Here is a 20,854-nt window from a genome sequence, read left to right on the forward strand (position 1 = left end):
TTCTGTACACAACCCCTACTGACTTTGGGGTCACCAGGTCAAAGGTCAAGGTCATCAGGTCAAAGGTCAAGGCGCTGCGGGGGCATTTGTCACCATTAGTGACAGCTCTTGTTGGGAAGTGTGTCTGCCACAGTTGGGAAAAAATACTATATTTTTGGATTGGGAAATGGCCTTATATAGTCCTCTAATATATATAGATGGAAAGCCCTGATTTGGGAAGTACTATTGCATGGTGCATGTATGGTGCCATATATAGTAGGTTGACGTGATGTCAACGCATAACATGCATGTTTTATCGTGTTAAAATACTTGAAGTATCACATCCTGCGGAATAACTTCAGAGTGCTTAGACATCTAGTGGATTATTACACATGCTTAATAATGGATATTAAGTGTAATATCGTTCTGTTGTAATTGAGCCGTGCCATGAGAAAACCAACATAATGGGTTTGCGACCAGCATTGATCCAGACCAGCCTGCACATCCGCGCAGTCTGGTCAGGATCCATGCTGTTTGCTAACAGTTTCTCCAATTTCAATAGGCTTTAAAAGCGAACAGCATGGATCCTGACCAGACTGCGCAGATGCAAACCCACTATGTTGGTTTTCTCATGGCACGGCTCGTATAATTTTGATTCTGAAAAGTCTTTCTTATGAAATAGCAGGTCAAATGATGTAGCACTCTTTTTTTTTGCACCTGTATGGTGCCAAATGATATGTCAGTGTAACATCAGTATTGCCATCTATCAATGAAGCTGTGCATGGATTTTTAGCTCACCTGTCACAAAGTGACAAAGTGAGCTTTTGTGATCGCACGGTGTCCGTCATCCGTGCGTGCGTGCGTCCGTGCGTAAACTTTTCCTTGTGACATCTCTAGAGGTCACATTTTTCATGGGATCTTTATGAAAATGGGTCAGAATGTTCATCTTGGTAAATTCTAGGTCAAGTTCGAAACTGGGTCACGTGCCTTCAAAAACTAGGTCAGTAGGTCTAAAAATAGAAAAACCTTGTGACCTCTCTAGAGGCCATAATTTTCAATGGATCTTCATGAAAATTGGTCAGAATGTTCACCTTGATGATATCTAGGTCAAGTTCGAATCTGGATCATGTGCCGTCAAAAACTAGGTCAGGAGGTCTAAAAATAGAAAAACCTTGTGACCTCTCTAGAGGCCATATATTTCATAGAATCTTCATGAAAATTGGTCAGAATGTTCACCTTGATGATATCTAGGTCAAGTTCGAAACTGGGTCATGTGCCATCAAAAACTAGGTCAGGAGGTCTAAAAATAGAAAAACCTTGTGACCTCTCTAGAGGCCATATATTACACAAGATCTTCATGAAAATTGGTCAGAATGTTCACCTTGATGATATCTAGGTCAAGTTCGAAACTGGGTCACATGCGGTCAAAAACTAGGTCAGTAGGTCTAAAAATAGAAAAACCTTGTGACTTTTCTAGAGGCCATATATTTCACAAGATCTTCATGAAAATTGGTCAGAACGTTCACCTTGATGATATCTAGGCCAAGTTCGAGACTGGGTCATGTGCCGTCAAAAACTAGGTCAATAGGTCAAATAATAGAAAAACCTTGTGACCTCTCATAAGGCCATATTTTTCATGGGATCTGTATGAAAGTTGGTCTGAATGTTCATCTTGATGATATCTAGGTCAAGTTTGAAACTGGGTCACGTGCGTTCAAAAACTAGGTCAGTAGGTTTAAAAATAGAAAAGCCTTGTGACCTCGCTAGAGGCCATATATTTCATGAAATCTTCATGAAAATTGGTCAGAATGTTCACCTTGATGATGTCTAGGTCAAGTTCGAAAGTGGGTCACATACCTTCAAAAACTAGGTCAGTAGGTCAAATAATAGAAAAACCTTGTGACCTCTCTAGAGGCTATATTTTCCATGGGATCTGTATGAAAGTTGGTCTGAATGTTCATCTTGATGATATCTAGGTCAAGTTCGAAAGTGGGTACATGCCTTCAAAAACTAGGTCAGTAGGTCAAATAATAGAAAAACCTTGTGACCTCTCTAAAGACCATATTTTTCAATGGATCTTCATGAAAGTTGGTCTGAATGTTCATCTTGATGATATCTAGGTCAAGTTCGAGACAGGGTCACGTGCCTTAAAAACTAGGTCAATAGGTCAAATAATAGAAATCTTCATGAAAATTGGTCAGAATGTTCACCTTGATGATGTCTAGGTCAAGTTCGAAAGTGGGTCACGTGCCATCAAAAAGTAGGTCAGTAGGTCAAATAATGAAAAAACGTTGTGACCTCTCTAGAGGCCATATTTTTCATGGGATCTGTATGAAAGTTGGTCTGAATGTTCACCTTGATGATGTCTAGGTCAAGTTCGAAAGTGGGTCACGTGCCATCAAAAAGTAGGTCAGTAGGTCAAGTAATGAAAAAACGTTGTGACCTCTCTAGAGGCCATATTTTTCATGGGATCTGTATGAAAGTTGGTCTGAATGTTTATCTTGATGATATCTCGGTCAAGTTTGAAACTGGGTCAACTGCGCTCAAAAACTAGGTCAGTAGGTCTTGAAATAGAAAAACCTTGTGACCTCTCTAGAGGCCATACCCTTGAATGGATCTTCATGAAAATTGGTCAGAATGTTCACCTTGATGATATCTAGGTCAAGTTTGAAACTGGGTCACGTGCCTTAAAAACTAGGTCAATAGGTCAAATAATAGAAAAACCTTGTGACCTCTCTAGAGACCATATTTTTCAATGGATCTTCATGAAAATTGGTCAGAATTTTTATCTTGATAATATCTAGGTCAAGTTCAAAACTGGGTCACATGAGCTCAAAAACTAGGTCACTATGTCAAATAATAGAAAAAACGACGTCATACTCAGAACTGGATCATGTGGGAAGAGGTGAGCGATTCGGGACCATCATGGTCCTCTTGTTCATGTTAGATTGATAGATAATGGGCATCTGATTGACAATAGATAGTTATAACAAAACAGATTGATTATGCCCCCCTTGGAAGAAGGAGGGGTATATTGTTTTGCAGATGTCGGTCCATCTGTCGGTCGGTCGGTATGTAGACCAATCCATTTCCGGATGATAACTCAAGAACGCTTGGGCTTAGGATCATCAAAGTTGATAAGGTGGTTGGTCATAACCAGCAGATGACCCCTATAGATTTTGAGATCAGAAGGTCAAAGGTCAAGGTAACATTGACCCAGAACAATTAAACGGTTTCCAGATGATAACTCAAGAATGCGTGGGCCTAGGATCATAAAAGTTAATAGGGTGGTTGCCATGGTCATAACCAGCAGATGACCCCTATTGATTTTGAGATCAGTATGTCAAAGGTCAAGGTCACAGTGACCCAGAACAGTTAAACGGTTTCTGGATGATAACTCAAGAATGCTTGGGCCTAGGATCATGAAAGTTGATAGGTTGGTTGGTCATAACCAGCAGATGACTCCTATTGATTTTGAGATCAGTAGGTCAAAGGTCAAGGTTACAGTGACCTTGAACAGTTGAACAGTTTCCGGATGATAACTCAAGAATGCTCGGGCCTAGGATCATGAAAGTTGATTGGATGGTTGGTCATGACCAGCAGATGACCTCTATTGATTTTGAGGTCAGTTGGTCAAAGGCCAAGGTCACAGTGACCTAGAACAATTAAACGGTTTTCGGATGATAACTCAAGAATGCTTGAGCCTAGGGTCATGAAAGTTGATAGGGCGATTGGTCATAACCAGCAGATGACCCCTATTTATTTTGAGATCAGTTCGGTCAAAGGTCAAGGTCACAGTGACCTAGAATAGTTAAATGGTTTCCAGATGATAACTCAAGAACGCTTGGGCCTAGGATAATGAAAGTTGATAGGATGGTTGGTCATGACCAGCAGATGACCTCTATTGGTTTTGAGATCAGTAGGTCAAAGGTCAAGGTCACAGTGACCTAGAACAGTTAAATGGTTTCCGGATGATAACTCAAGAATGCTTGGGCCTAGGCTAATGAAAGTTGATAAGATGGTTGGTCATGACCAGCAGATGACCCCTATTGATTTTGTGATCAGTTCGGTCAAAGGTCAAGGTCACAGTGACCCAGAACAGTAAAACCGTTTCCGGACGATAACTTGTGAATGCTTGGGCCTAGGATCACAAAACTTAATAGGGAGGTTGATCATGACCAGCAGATGATCCCTATTGATTTTGAGATCATTAGGTCAAAGGTGAAGGTCACTTTGACCAAGAACAGTAGAACTTTTGTGCACAGTGACCAAATAATTTCTGTTCCTTGTGCAATTACTGAATGCATCAAGGGGGGCATTTTGTGTTCTACGAGCTCTTGTTATGTCTCCCACCACACAGTGGTGTGGGAGACATATTGATTTACTCCAGTCTGTCTGTGTGTCCGTGTGTCTGTCACAAAGCTTGTCCGCACTCTAAGTCGAACATTTCTCATCCGATTTTCACCAAACTTGAACAAAATGTGTTTGACCATAAGACCTCGGCCAAGTTCGATAACTAGCCAAATCGGTCCAGGCGTCTTGGAGTTATGGCCCTTGAATTACCAAAAATCGGTCTTTTTACCCTTGTCCGCACTCTAATTCGAATATTTCTCATCCAATCTTCACCAAACTTAAACAAAATGTGTTTGACCATGAGACCTCGGCCAAGTTCGATAACTAGCCAAATCGGTCCAGGTATTTTGGAGTTACGGCCCTTGAATTATCGAAAAATTGGCCTTTTTACTCATGTCCGCACTCTTAATCAAACATTTCTCATCCAATCTTCACCAAACTTGAACAAAATATGTTTGACCATCAGACCTCGGCCAAGTTCGATAACTAGCCAAATCGGCCCAGGCACTTTTGATTTATGGCCCTTGAATTACTGATTGGATCCACTTATCCAGACCATCTAATTGGATCCACTCGTCTAAAACATCTAGAGAAACTAACATTTTTCGTAGGGGCAGTTGTGGGAGACATGCGCTTTTCTCAAAAGCATCTCTAGTTTAATTTTGTTTTAACCATATGTGTTATTGAAACTATTCAATTTCAAATTACATGTATTACACTTTGTTAACTTTACTAATTGCACCTCTAAAGGGCCATCTCCTCTCTACAAAGACACATAGTTCTTCACCCATTAGATAAGTTGTTAATTAATTTGGGCTGCTTATGTTTAGGGTTAGTAGGGATATTGCAGAATTAAATATCATAGTGTTGTGACTTGGATGCCCATGCATGGCGTGTGTTCTCCGTGGTGATTTGATAGGAGTCATTGTAAATCATTCAAGTTTTACCTTTGATTTATGTGGAGAAGTTGGCAGTACTTCCCAGATTTAATTTATTTTGCTTTCTCTCGTTTCAGATTGCCAGAGCCGCTGTTGTGTTCAATGTTGATGAAATCATTGTATTTGACGAGACGGGATCCACAGAAAAGTAAGACCAAAGACCTTTAGTATACCAGGAATTTCAGTAGCAATAATGATTGAAACATTTTTCGTTAAGTTTAGTTTACCGAAAGTTTAAATTTATTTATTTTATATTGTTGAGAGATGTTTGATGACTTGTGTTAGGTATTACTGAATCTTGAACTTCATACCAAAACTCAGGTTTATGAAACTAAATTTGGAGACCACTCTTGAAATGGCATCATCTGATTGATTGTTACTGAGCACAGATTTAAAAATGACCAATAGCAAGGCTGCATTCACAGACTGGTCTCCAAACTCAATATTTTCAACTGAAAGTAGGAATTTAAGGGTTTATGTTCATATTCTGCTATTAAGGGAATAACTTGCCCGCTTAGCTCAATAGGGAGAGCGTTGATCTATGGATTGCGGGTCATAAGTTTGATCCTCAGGCGGGCCATATGTTCTCCATAATGATTCGTCCTCCACCTCTGATTCATGTGGTGAAGTTGTCAGTTACTTGCGGAGAACAGGTTTGTGCTGGTACAGAATCTAGGAATGTTATAACTGCCTGCCATTACATAACTGAAATACTGTTGAAAAACAGCGTTATACCCAAAACAAACAAACTAATGTCACCAGGAATATATGTATCCTGGGAAATGTAATTTGAGAGCAAATGAGCCTTGTTTTTTGTGGTATTACGAAAAGCATAAATAATAAAGCTAAAAACAGTAACGTTGTTTAAGAAATAATATATCTCATATTTGTGATTTTTCGCTGATTAAAATCATTGTTTGGAGTTCAGATGCGAAGGAATTATATCAAGAGGCCACAGATTCATAATATGAATCTGAATGACAAACAATAATTTTATTCAAGAGCATATCACTAAATGAGAATTTTATTCAAGAGCATATCACTAAAAGAGATACATTATATCGATTCTAACACGTTACCAAGGATTTTGAAGTACATCCTTGACGACATCCATTAAATATTTGACTGCTTTCTGTTGGTTTCTTTTCCAGCGCGCCTCTATGCCATTTGACGCAATGACGTAATAATTTATGACGTCAGAAAAATTAATTGTTGTATAATAACACAAAATTTTCAGCCTTCTTTGTTTAATAGGAAAATGATTCAGTTTGTGTTAGAATAAGTTTTAATTTGTAAATGTGTTATTTATAACTTGAAGATTCCATTGGGACATCTGCTCTTTTCCTTTCAAATCTTAAATTGTTGTTTTAAGACATCATGGTATGCACTGCTGAGAATATTGACAGAAAACACTACCCGAGTACCAGAAACTTTATACTTGTATAGTTGTATAGGTAGTGTGCTCTGTTAATACTTTCTGCAGTGTATAGTTTAGGTCACCTATCGTATAGTTGTGATAAATGCCACAGACCACTGTAAAGTTGTGTTTTCAATTGTTGTACCCCCCGACAACAAAGTTGTAAGGGGGGGTATACTGGTTTCAGGTTGTCTGTCTGTCCGTCTGTCTGTCTGGCCGTCTGTCCGTAGACGCAATCTTGTGCGCACCATCTCTCCTTATCCCCTTGACAGAATTTAATGAAACTTCACACAAGTGATCAGTACCAACAGTAGTTGTGCATGGGGCATGTTAGGTTCTTTTAGAAAAAAAATTTGCAGAGTTATGGGACTTTGTTTTTTTTGTTACTATACTATATACATAGACACAATCTTGTGCGCACCATCTCTCCTCATCCCCTTGATACAATTTAATGAAACTTCACACAAGTGATCAGTAACAACAGTAGTTGTGCATGGGGCATGTTAGGTTTTTTCAGAAAAAAAATTTGCAGAGTTATGGGACTTTGGTTTTTTGTTACTATACTATATACATAGACACAATCTTGTGCGCACCATTTCTCCTCATCCCCTTGACACAATTTAATGAAACTTCACACAAGTGATCAGTAACAACAGTAGTTGTGCATGGGGCATGTTAGGTTCTTTCAGCGACAAAAATTGCAGAGTTATGGGACTTCGTTTCTTGTTAACGTACTATGTACATACAGTCTGCATATGCAATCTTGTGCGTGCCTAATCAACCAAACCCTTGCACACAATTTAATGAAACTTCACACAAGTGATCAGTACCAACCCTAGTTGTGCATGGTGCATGTTATATTCTTTTAGTTAAATATTCTGCATAGTTATGGGACTTTGTTTTTTGTTACTATACTGTATACGTACAGTCTATATACATACAGTCCACATAATTATGCAATCTTGTGTGCGTCAAATTGCAATGTACTGTGTCAGATCATACGGGGGGTACATTCATCACCTTTAGTGATAGCTCTAGTTTCATCATTCACTCGGTATACTTGTGACGGGGTGACTTACCCATTTATAGGTTTGGCTATTTGCACATTATAAGTATATCATATCTATCATCCACTTGTTAAAGATACTTAGTGAAAAACTGCTTACTGTAGCATCAATTACTCAGGCACCATGTCTCTATTGAGCAATTTATGGCTGTTTTACTAGATATCTCAAGCATTTTGCATTAGTCCTTGTGACCTTGAGCAATCTGTATTTTACTGTGTAGAAAAAATTAATATTTCCACTTTCAGAACAACTGAAGGGGAATTTTCTGGTGTAGGCAAGCATGGACATGGAAACGTTCAGCTTGCACGGATCTTACAATACTTAGAATGTCCACAATACCTTAGAAAATGCTTCTTCCCACAGCACAAAGATCTACAGTATGCAGGTTTGTATGTGGTTAGATATGACTCAGTTAGGAGAAATATATTGGTTGTTGCATTCACTGGTACATATACACCTGAAGGAACATCCTTTGAAAAAAACTCTAATCACCTTTAAAGAAGAGGTGCTCATGTCTGGTCATGTCAGAGTTTGTACCTCAGTCCTTCAGTACACACTTCGGCCTACATTAGTCAATTTTTATAGAATTTTTGCCTTTGGTCAGAAGATGTTCTGTATCATATTGGAATGCAGTTTGGCAAAGGTCAATGTCATACTGGCTTTGAGACTGAAAATTACTTGAGATTACAATTTCTTACAGTGGCCAGTCTTCTTAGGATGATTGTCTGGTATCAGTAGATGACCACCATTGTTCAAGGAGTCAGTATGTGATCAAGGTCACATTGACCTTGGGCCTAAAATGGTTTCTGTCCAGTAGCTGGAGAAAAATTGGACCTGTAACTATAGCACAATTGTCTCTTGAGCAGTGGATGACCCCTATTGTTTTAGGGTCAAAGGTCCTGCAGTGTCAAGACAAAAGATTACAAAATTACCTACAACAGGCCAAAGAGGGGTGGGGTCCTCTGTGGCTAAGGTCGTTGGCTTCAATTCGCCTCTCACCAATGTTGATTTTGAGCCTTACTCAACACGTTGAATTCTTCATGTGTAGCTTGGCTTATGAAAGGTTGGTGGTTCTACCCAGGTGCCCACCCATAATGAGTTAGTGTATGAAGAGGCTCTTGGGATCTTCCTCCACCATTAAAAGCTGACAAGTCACAATATGACCTATAAACATGTTGGTGTGATGTTAATTCCAACAAAACAAAAACAAACATAGGGAGGATGGAGCTGAAGCAAATATGTTTTTTTTTAAACAACTCTATTTTGTTGAATACTTTACTTTGTACAATTATTGTAAATACAAGTATCAGCATATTTGATAAAGACTATTGGTTTAAATTTTTACTTGTTCATTTGATTCTCCCTCTACAAAAGTTCATACTGTACCATTTGTACAGGAAGCAGCATAGCTTAAACAATTCAATATTTTGATGTTTCAGGTGTATTAAATCCCCTCGATTCCCCTCACCACATGAGAGCTAATGATGAGGCCCTGTATAGGGAAGGTGTTATTGTAAAGAAACATTCTAAAGAAGGGAAAGGCTCGTATGTTAACGTTGGTCTAACCAAGGTAAGATAAAGTGTAAATGAGATGTTTTTCCTAATATTCTTGATGGGCTGAAAAACAAAATTACAGAGAATAATGTTTTCTGGCAATGAGACTCAAATATTTATAAGTCTGTTGACAGTAGAAATACGTAATGAAATAGATGCGGATTATACCGTATATTTTTGCTTATAAGACGCATTACTAGGTGTCATGTTTTCAGTTTAAAGAGTGGGGGGCATCGTACATGCGAGTACTACAAGGAAATTATAAGAAAAAGAAATCTCAGATTGCATGTCTGATGTTGAAGTGCATCTTATATGCCAGTGCGTCTCACACACGGAAATATATGGTAATTTGGTTATTACAACAGTATGTTGATCTTCAGTGTTGTATTCGGCTCAAGTGGATTTTGCCAGGCTCGGCCCCATGAGAGACTTGCACAATGTGACCTGGTCTGGTAAAATCCATGAGAGCCAAATGCATCATTGCAGATAATAATCTGTCTATAATATACCTGTTTCTGTTTATAGTACTTAATCAGCCGAAATAGACTATAATTTTTGACAATTAAAGCTGAAAACTTGTTTGAAATGGTGAACTTGTTGACACATGGAATGTCTAGCCACCATCATTACATCATATTTGACATCTCAACTAAAGCAGGTACCATGGAATACTGCCCATATCCGATGGGAGTAGAATACAAGGTTTTGTATTCATTAGTGAAATACAGGCTTTATTTCAGACAGAACATTTAAAGATATGTAATCAGTTGTATTATTTCAGTCGTAGGACCACCCGTATTATTTCAGTCATAGGACCACCCGTATTATTTCAGTCATAGGACCACCCGTATTATTTCAGTCGTAGGACCACCCGTATTATTTCAGTCGTAGGACCACCCGTATTCTTTCAGGTACAGAAGTCATTAAGAGTAAGTTCAGCACAGCAGAGACCTGTATTATTTCAGGCAAAGTGGGCAAATATATTATTTCTACACCCTTACCAGTGTGGCTTAAACCCTTGCCAACTTGAATTGCATCCAGCCCCTATTCAGAGGGTTGGTTTTACCCATATGCAGGCTTGTGTCTTTGTTATTAAAGCTAAAACTTCAGTACCTCAGTAATACTCAGTTCAAAAACTGATTTACAGGAAAGAATGTACCAGTATAAGTTCATGGCATAAGATTATCATGAGAAAACCAAGATAGTACATTTGTGATCCGTGCAGTCTGGTCAGGATCCATGCTGTTCGCTTTCAAAGCCTACTGCAATTAGAGAGACCGTTAGTAACAGTATGGATCCTGACCAGATTGTGCAGATGCGCAGGCTGGTCTGGATCAATGCTGATCGCAAATGCACTATGTTGGTTTTCTCATGGCATGGCTCATCTTTTTTCAGGACATACAGGTGGACAAACAGTTGGTTCCTGGTATCAGAGTCACTGTAAAGATGGACTTCACATCTCTAGGTAGATATAGTTTTGTGTGCAAGACAAACCACTGTCAGATGGAAAGCCGCATTTAAATTTTTCAAACTGGACAAAATTCTTTTGTAAATTTTTAGCTCACCTGTCACAAAGTGACAAGGTGAGCTTTTGTGATCGCACGGTGTCCGTCGTCCGTCCATGCGTCCGTAAACTTTTGCTTGTGACCACTCTAGAGGTCACATTTTTCATGGGATCTTTATGAAATTTGGTCAGAATGTTCACCTTGATGATATCTAGGTCAGGTTCGAAACTGGGTCACGTGCCGTCAAAAACTAGGTCAGTAGGTCTAAAAATAGAAAAACCTTGTGACCTCTCTAGAGGCCATATATTTCACAGGATCTTCATATAAATTGGTCAGAACGTTCACCTTGATGATATCTAGGTCAAGTTCGAAACTGGGTCACGTGCCTTCAAAAACTAGGTCAGTAGGTCAAATAATAGAAAAACCTTGTGACCTCTCTAAAGGCCATATTTTTCATGGGATCTGTATGAAAGTTGGTCTGAATGTTCATCTTGATGATATCTAGGTCAGGTTCGAAACTGGGTCACGTGCGGTCAAAAAGTAGGTCAGTAGGTCTAAAAATAGAAAAACCTTGTGACCTTTCTAGAGGCCATATATTTCACAAGATCTTCATGAAAATTGGTCAGAACGTTCACCTTGATGATATCTAGGTGAAGTTCGAAACTGGGTCATGTGCCTTCAAAAACTAGGTCAGTAGGTCAAATAATAGAAAAACCTTGTGACCTCTCTAAAGGCCATATTTTTCATGGGATCTGTATGAAAGTTGGTCTGAATGTTCATCTTGATGATATCTAGGTCAAGTTCGAAACTGGGTCATGTGCTGTCAAAAACTAGGTCAGTAGGTCTAAAAATAGAAAAACCTTGTGACCTCTCTAGAGGCCATATATTTCATGAAATCTTCATGAAAATTGGTCAGAATGTTCACCTTGATGATACCTAAGTCAAGTTCGAAAGTGGGTCACGTGCCTTCAAAAACTAGGTCAGTAGGTCAAATAATAGAAAAACCTTGTGACCTCTCTAGAGGCCATATTTTCCATGGGATCTGTATGAAAGTTGGTCTGAATGTTCATCTTGATGATATCTAGGTCAAGTTCGAAATGGATCTTCATGAAAGTTGGTCTGAATGTTCATCTTGATGATATCTAGGTGAAATTCGAAACAGGGTCATGTGCGGTCAAAAACTAGGTCAGTAGGTCTAAAAATAGAAAAACCTTGTGACCTCTCTAGAGGCCATACTTGTGAATGGATCTCCATAAAAATTGGTCAGAATGTTCATCTTGATGATATCTAGGTCAAGTTCGAAAGTGGGTCACGTGCCTTCAAAAAATAGGTCAGTAGGTCAAATAATGAAAAAACGTTGTGACCTCTCTAGAGGCTATATTTTTCATGGGATCTGTATGAAAGTTGGTCTGAATGTTTATCTTGATGATATCTAGGTCAAGTTTGAAACTGGGTCAACTGCGATCAAAAACTAGGTCAGTAGGTCTTGAAATAGAAAAACCTTGTGACCTCTCTAGAGGCCATACACTTGAATGGATCTTCATGAAAATTGGTCTGAATGTTCACCTTGATGATATCTAGGTCAAGTTTGAAACTGGGTCACTAGCCTTAAAAAACTAGGTCAATAGGTCAAATAATAGAAAAACCTTGTGACCTCTCTAGTGACCATATTTTTCAATGGATCTTCATCAAAATTGGTCAGAATTTTTATCTTGATAATATCTAGGTCAAGTTCAAAACTGGGTCACATGAGCTCAAAAACTAGGTCACTATGTCAAATAATAGAAAAAACGACGTCATACTCAAAACTGGATCATGTGGGAAGAGGTGAGCGATTCAGGACCATCATGGTCCTCTTGTTTTTATTCTGATCAGAAAATCTTTTTCTTTGAATGTTTTTCATTTTTAGCTCACCTGAGCCAAAGGCTCATGGTGAGCTTTTGTGACTGCTCAATGTCCGTTTTGCGTCCTCAGTTCCGTCAACAATTTAAAAAAAAATTTTTTGAAAACCACTGGGCAGAATTACACCAAACTTCACAGGAATGATCCTTGGGTGGTCTCTTCCAAAATTGTTCAAAGAATTAAATTCCATGCAGAACTCTGATTGCCGTGGCAACCGAAACTTTAAAAATCTTCTTGTCCAAACCGCAAGGCCAAGAGCCTTGATATTTGGCATGTGACATAACCTAATGGTCCTCTATGAAATTGTTCAAATTATGGCCCTGGGGTGAAAAGAGGCCCCGCTAGGGGGTCCCAAGTTTTGCATAGACTTATATAGGAAAAAACTGAAAAAATCTTCTTGTCTTTTGGTGCTCTACCAAAGTTATTCAAATTAATACCCTGGGGTGAAAAGAGGCCCTGCCTGGGGGTTTGGGGTCTGAAATTTTACATTGACATATAGGAATTTTTAAAAAAAATCTTCTTGCTTGGAACTGCATTGCATAGGCTTTTGATATTTGGTATGTTGTTCAAATTATGCCCCTGGGATGAAAAGAGGTCCTGCCCTGGGGGTCCAAAATTTAAAATAGACTTTTATAGGAAAAAATTAAGAATCTTGTCCAAAAGTTCAAGGTCTAGGCCTTTGATATTTGGTATGTAGCATTGCCTACTGAATTTCTTATAAGATTGTTCAAGTTATACCTTTGGGATGAAAAGAGGCCGCCTTGCGGTCACTTCTTATATGACTTATATAGGAAAAAGTACTTAAAACTATTAGATCATAGTTCCTAGACTGTTTAATTATAATTATCAGATGACCTCAAGTGATTAGGGGTCACCTGACTGTGACCTTGACCTACTGACCTACTTTCTGGTTTCTTAAGATAGTCTTGAAATTTGGAGGACATGTACAGTTTTGCACCCCGATCTTAAAACTTTCAGTGACCATGAATATGACCTACCGACCTACTTTCCTTATATTTTAGCATCAATTTGCCATTTGAAATGGGTGGCTCATATTACTCAGGTGGACGATTCAGGGTCATCATGATCCTCTTGTTAAGATATTTCATTTCTGATTAATAAATAGATACTTGATCATGTAATACTGTGAAATTATTGATATTCGTGGGGGACTAGTTTTTGTGGTTATCGTGTTTAATGGATATTGTTACAGTCAGTCCACAAAATTTAATTCCAACAAAAGTAAAATTCCCATTCATTTTATGTTCAAAAGTTAAATTTCACAAATTCATATGTATACCCACAAAATTGGAGTTTTGACCCAAATCAACGAAATTTCATGCCCATGAAATTAGAGTGGCATTATGCGCATCTAATACAGCATATAGTGTGTTTTGGATGAGTGTTCTATAAAAGCAACTTTTGGTTGCTGTGCATTTAGATGTGTTAAATTAACCATAATGTAATTAGTATTTCAAGTTGATGCTTTAAAAATAAAGAAATCGGAGGGATAAAATAATTATTTATTATAGATATTTTTTCAGTCTTCTGCACAATGATCTCCCTTACCCGAAAATGGAAATTTCTGAAGTAGAAGGGAAGCAACTCATTGCTTGCAGTTTGACGTTTTGTAAAAAGACTGCCCCACTCAAAATAAGAAAAGTCATATTTGGAAACTTATTATTTCGTACTGGTAACAGGAAGAGTTTAGTATGTTGGGTTAAAAGCTATAATTTCCTTCACATACTTACCTATTTAAGCTTGATCTTTACTTAAAAAATGCATATAATTCCACTTTAAATGATTTTACAGTAACTCACGTTATCTGTATATACATGTACTCCTAGATTTTTTTTACAAGAACTTGAGCCTTTGACAATGCTAGGAATGTCTGCTGAAGATTGGATTTGAATCTCAAAGGTCTGAACTTGAATTTCCACGCATTCCTTTTGCAGGAGAACTTGTTTGTTAGAATAATTTCCTTCCAATATAAGTACAGTAACTGTGAATATTTGTAGATTTCACAAAATTTGGTCCCAACGAACAAGTAAAATTGCCATTCATGTTGTGTTTAAAAATTGAATTCCAAAACTCTTATCTCAACATAAAATGGCTGTTTTAACCTAAACCACAAAATTTATTGATTTTCACAGTACTTCTGACTACATGCACTGATATCCATTCTTTGATTTTTGCAGACAGAAAGAAACCAAAGGGAACAGCTGTGTCCCCTTCGGAGCCTCGAACACACGCAGGCCTCTACTGGGGTTACAGCGTCAGACTGGCTAGCAGTATAGGAGCTGTGTTTACAGAATGCCCATATAAGGAAATGTATGATTTAACTATAGGAACGTCTGAACGAGGATCTGATATTGATGAATTTGAACTCGATAAAAAGGATTTTAAGTAAGTTTGAAAACTGATTGTAATAGTTTGTCAACATAGTATTTAAAGTAAACATTCCTTGTTGAAGCCTATTTCAGTATGAAAAAAAAAATTTTGGTTAAACTTTTCAAAAATATAGAGGAATATTATTGCTGGGACAATGGTTTGTTACATCTTATGTTGGGTAAATAAGTGCAAGTATATTTAATCAGAAGGGGCCGCCATGGCTGAGTGGTTAAGGTCACTTGCCCCTCATCAATGCCAGTTTTAGCCTCACTGGAGGCATTGAATTCTTCATGTGAGGAAGCCATCCAGTTGGCTTACGGAAGGTCGGTGGTCCTACCCAAGTGCCCGCTTGTGATGAAATAATGCACGAAGGGGCACCTGGTTTTTTCCTCCTCTATCAAAGCTTGAAAGTGGCAATATGGTCGGTGCAATGTTAAACCGAATAAAATATAATCAGTCCACTTATTCTCCATTGCTATTTCTAGTATATCTCATTTAAATAGTGAGATTTGAACAGTTAACATATTATGTTCTTTCACAGGTTATAGGATGCAGATGGGAATATCCGCCTCTTGGGTAACTGTTAGTATACGTTAAATTTGTAGCTTGAGCCAGATACTCCCATCTGTACTCCCATCTTTCCCTACAACCAGTGATAGAATCTGTGATTAAATCCAAAATTCTCAATTTCAGACATGCTTTAGTTGTATTTGGTGGTGTTCAGGGACTGGAGACGAGTTTAGAAGCGGATGAAAATTTAGCAGTAGATGATCCAAGTCTGTTGTTTCAACATTACCTCAACACATGTCCTCATCAGGGTAGCAGGACTATCAGAACAGAGGTAATGTTTCAGTGGCCTCTTGTTCCATGTCATTATAAAGTAATTGCTTGATTATCATCCAAAGGATTTTCTTTACTGAAAAACTGCTAAAAATCTTCCTTTTCAATGTATTTAATGATCTATTAGGGTCTACTTTTATGATACTCTTCTTATTTCAGTAAAAATAATAAAATCCAGTTAACAAATAAAATGTAACATTTATGCCAAGTAATTTCAAAATCCCTTGATGAATGGCAGACTTACAAACCAAACAGGGAACAGACCATGTTATAACCTTTGACCTCTTAGTCTGAGCTTGACCTTTGGGCTAGCGGTCTGGGTCTTGCACTTGTTACATCATCTCATTATGGTAAACATAAGCCAAGTTATTTCAAAATCCTTCACGGATGGCAGAGTTGTGGACCGGACACGAAACAGACCCTGTTAACAATTGACCTCTAAGTGTGACCTTGACTTTGGAGCTAGGGGTTTGGGTAATGCAACACTGTCTCATTATGGTGAACCATTTGTGCCAAGTTATTTCAAAATCCCTTTATGGATAGCAGAGTTACAGCTTGGACAAATCAACACGGACACACAGAACGTACAGCGAATATGATTTTTATCCGCTCACCTTTTGGGGCATAAAAACTACTTAAAATCTTCCTTGTCAATGTATTTAAGGGTTTAGGGTTTTTATGATACCTTTTTTTGTAAAATATCAGTTTAAATAAAAAAAAATCCAGTGAACAAATACATGTAGTTAATCCCCCACCGTGGCGGAGGGATTATAGGAATGGTCTGCGTCCGTCCTTCCGTCCGTAACACTTCCGTGTCCGCTCCATATCTCCTAAACCCCTTGAAGGATTTTCATCAAACTTGGGTCAAATGATCACCTCATCAAGACAATGTGCAGAACCTATGAGTCAGCCTTGTCAGTTCAAGGTCAAGGTCACAACTCAAGGTCAAAGGTTTGCGCCTGCCATTTTGTGTCCGCTCTATATCTCCTAAACCCCTTGAAGGAATTTTATAAAACTTGGGTCAAATGATCACCTCATCAAGACGATGTGCAGAACCCATGAGTCAGCCATGCCAGCTCAAGGTCAAGGTCACAACTCAGGGTCAAAGGTTTGAGCCTTCCATTTTGTGTCCGCTCTATATCTCTTAAACCCCTTGAAGGAATTTTATAAAACTTGGGTCAAATGATCACCTCATCAAGACGATGTGCAGAATCCATGAGTCAGCCATGCCAGCTCAAGTTCAAGGTCACAACTCGGGGGTCAAAGGTTTGAGCCTTCCATTTTGTGTCCGCTCTATATCTCTTAAACCCCTTGAAGGAATTTTATAAAACTTGGGTCAAACGATCACCTCATCAAGGCGATGTGCAGAACTTATGAGTCAGCCATGTCGGCTCAAGGTCAAGGTCACAACTGAAGGTCAAAGGTTTGAGCCTTCCATTTCGTGTCCGCTCTATATCTCCTAAACCCCTTGAAGGAATTTTATAAAACTTGGGTCAAATGATTACCTCATCAGAACGATGTGCAGAAATTATGAGTCAACCATGCCAGCTCAAGGTCACAGCTAAGGGTCGAAGGTTTGAACCTTCCATTTGGTGTCCACTCTGTATCTCCTAAACCCCTTAAAGGATTTTCATCAAACTTGGGTCAAATGATCACCTCATGAGTCAGCCATGTCAACTCAAGGTCAAGGTCACAACTGAAGGTCAAAGGTTTCAGCTCTGTATCTCCTAAACCCCTTGAAGGATTTTCATGAAACTTTGGTCAAATGATCACCTCATCGAGACGTTGTGCAGAATTCATGAGTCAGCCATGTCAGTTCAAGGTCAAGGTCACAGCTAAAATCAAAGGTTTACCCTTTTACTATCCATAGCAGTGGCGGGGGATTTAGCTGTCTTTCAGACTGCCTTGTTATATATTGTTTCTGCCCTGTCCATCAGTCCTTCTGTCACACTTCATTTCCGATCAATAATTGGAGAACCATGTGACCTAGAATCTTCGAACTTCATAAGAGGGCAGGTCTTATGGAGTAGACGACCTTTACTGGTTTTTGGGTAACTCCATCAACGGTCAAGGTCACAGGGGCATAAACATGGAAAACCATTTACGATCAATAACTTGAGAACCACTAGACCCAGAATGTTGAAACTTCATAGAATGATTGGTCATGCAGAGATGACCCCTTTCAGTTTAGGGGTCACTGTTAAAGGTCAAGAGCGCAGTCGATAGAAAATGGAAATCCATTTCCGGTTAATAACTTGACAACCATTTGACCTATAACCTTCACACTTCATAGGGTGATAGTAATTATGGAGTAGGTGACCACAGTTGTTTTTAGGGCCACTCCATTAAAAGTCGAGGTCGCAGGGGGCTGAACAAAGAAAACTCTTTCCAATCAGTAACTTGAGAGAACTACTTGACCCAGAATATTGAAACTTAATAGGATGATTGGACATGCAGTCCTAATGATTTTGGGGCCACTTGATCAAAGGTCAAGGTCACAGGGGTATGAACATGGAAAACCGTATCCAGTTCATAACTTGAGAACCACTAGACTTAGAATGTTGAAACTAAGTGGGACGATTGGAATGCCAAGTAGATTATCCCTATTGCAGCCAACCATCAGTGTCTCTTTGACTTTCGCTCCTGTCCCCTATTGACTTCTTGCATATACAACTATGCATTTTTACATTTTGTACTTTAAATTAAATGCTCTAAAGCTTGAAATCTGTGACATTTCATGTCGCCAAGAAATACCTTATTTAAATGAGATTTTTAAGATAATTTTTTTCAAAGTACATAGTTTAAAAATTTATATCTTTCTACACTTAGAGTGTTATGATATGTTGTGTTGTCTTTTTCAGGAGGCCATTTTAATCACAATGTCTGCACTGAGACCCAAGTTGTTCATCAAACAAACACACAGCAACACAGAGTCCTGACATTAGCTTTTAATGTCCATTTTACGCAACAAAATTATTTTGAAATACCGTTATTCTTGTTCCTTGTACCACCATTATTCTTGTTCCTTGTACCACCATTATTCTTGTTCCTTGTACCCCGCTTTGAAAGGTTTCGAGATGTGGTTGTTGTCAGTTTATTGCCACAAGATTTAGAAAATGAATTAGGAGATCAGTCTCAGAAGTCTAGCATTGTCCATAAGTATTGACCTGGCACTCCTGAATATTCCGTATATTTCTTAATTGGTATACTGTTGCATGTGCAGGTAGCTGTCCGAACAAAGCATTTAGATGCCAATATCAGGGTTGTAGGTTCAAGTCTGACCATATCTTTTTTTGTATCAAAATTTTATATGCAGACTTATTTGATCAAATGTATCGTGATATTTATGGTTCATTTATTAACAGTAATCATATTTACCTGTAGTAAAAAAGTGGAAGAAGACAAATTACCTGTTACCAGCATTTGAGAGAATAAATACAAGAGAAAACAATTAAAATTTATGAAATATAATTCATAAAATATAGTAAAAATAAAACGGGTCTAGATAACATTACAATACATTAAATAAAAAAATGACCTAAGTGATTTTGAACCTGTGGTAACGTGCGTGGAAGTCAGACACCTTACATCTACGCCACCGTGTCATTGGTTAACTTCTTATGTTACTTTAGTAGTAGAGATACTTTCAGGATACAGATATTGCGTACATTAATGAAAATGTCTGAAAACAATGGTAAAGATTGACGAGTGTAGGTCAATACTCAAGGACAATACCGAGTACCTGATTGGTTAATTCTGATGATAATTTGAAAATGGACCAATAGCAATACTGCATTCCAAGACTGATCCCAAAACTCTGGTTTAATTTCTTTTTAAAGCCTAATCTTAAGAGTTAAATAAGATTGTTTGCTTGTTTCTTTGATATACTGCTGTGTTTATTGCCATCTTTATTTTCAACAGGATTTCAGTTACGTAACGGTAATTGTTAACCTACCCAGTGATCTTGGATTTCCTCTCATGAACAACCAGGTGGAGGACTGGCCAGGTGGAGGACTCATCACTTTGACAACATTTTCATCATAATGGAACTATACTTGCAGCGTCTTGTGATCCTACTTCCATCTACAGCAGAAGTAGAAATTTCCAGAAAACGATCATTTTGTCTAGGAAGCTGTTGCTTTCTGAACTTGTGATGTGCCATGAGAAAACCAACATAGTGCATTTGCGACCAGCCAGCACAGTCTGGTCAGGATCCATGCTGTTCGCTAACGGTTTCTCTAATTGCAATAGGCTTTGAAAGCAAACAGCATGGATCTTGACCATACTGCACGAATGCACATGCTGGTCTGGATCTATGCTAGTCGCAAAGCCAGTATGTTGGTTTTCTCGTGGTGCGGCTAATTTGCTTAAGCTGTATTGTTCATTATTACATATTTACATTTGCCCTATTCTTTTCCATTGAAACTTGACATTCATTTCCTATGAACAGCAAAAGGAAAGGCATGAAAGTTATGTCATTGCTTCTTAGTGATAACCAACCGCTGTTTTGACGATGTACGCATAAAGTCGGGGAGAACGTTCCTTAGTTGACGTCGCAGTTATTCCATCTGGTGAACAGAATGGCCAGGAAGCTGATTTTAATGTTAAATGCTACAAATTAAATGCAATTCATAAAACAGTTTACAAATTGAAAGGAAGTATAATATAAATATAATAAATGAAACTTTTTTTTTCGGTGTTCATGCGAAATGAACGACAGAATAGGATCGGCAAATCCATGAATCGCACTAGCAAATTGATCAATTAAGGTGTTTATCACTGACATGTTCCGCATGAACACCGAAAAAAATCATTTCATTTCTTAAATACATTTTTACCTCGACTATTCGAAGAATAAGTAGAGCTATCCTACGGCGTCAGCGTCACACCTTGGTTAAGTTTTTCGTA

The 20,854-nt window shown here is 38.4% G+C and overlaps 1 protein-coding gene across 1 annotated transcript; it reads left to right on the plus strand.

Moving 5' to 3' along the window:
* The first annotated feature begins 381 nt into the window (after positions 1-381).
* LOC128551024 (putative methyltransferase C9orf114 homolog) lies at positions 382-18,934 on the plus strand. Its single transcript, XM_053531291.1, has 9 exons — positions 382-394; positions 5,274-5,418; positions 8,000-8,139; positions 9,194-9,324; positions 10,220-10,237; positions 10,704-10,773; positions 14,914-15,121; positions 15,800-15,947; positions 18,808-18,934. The coding sequence occupies exons 1-9, from the start codon at positions 382-384 to the stop codon at positions 18,883-18,885; spliced, it is 951 nt and encodes a 316-aa protein (XP_053387266.1). The 3' UTR covers positions 18,886-18,934.
* The last annotated feature ends 1,920 nt before the right edge of the window (positions 18,935-20,854 follow it).

The sequence above is a fragment of the Mercenaria mercenaria genome, chromosome 19 (genome assembly GCF_021730395.1).
Source record: "Mercenaria mercenaria strain notata chromosome 19, MADL_Memer_1, whole genome shotgun sequence".
Lineage (NCBI taxonomy): Eukaryota > Metazoa > Mollusca > Bivalvia > Venerida > Veneridae > Mercenaria > Mercenaria mercenaria.

Bases quoted from the DNA above. Each gene is read 5' to 3' on its own strand.
- LOC128551024 (XM_053531291.1), top strand. The intron at 8,140-9,193 runs GTTTGTATGTGG...TTGATGTTTCAG, and splicing joins CAAAGATCTACAGTATGCAG to GTGTATTAAATCCCCTCGAT. The intron at 15,948-18,807 runs GTAATGTTTCAG...TGTCTTTTTCAG, and splicing joins GCAGGACTATCAGAACAGAG to GAGGCCATTTTAATCACAAT.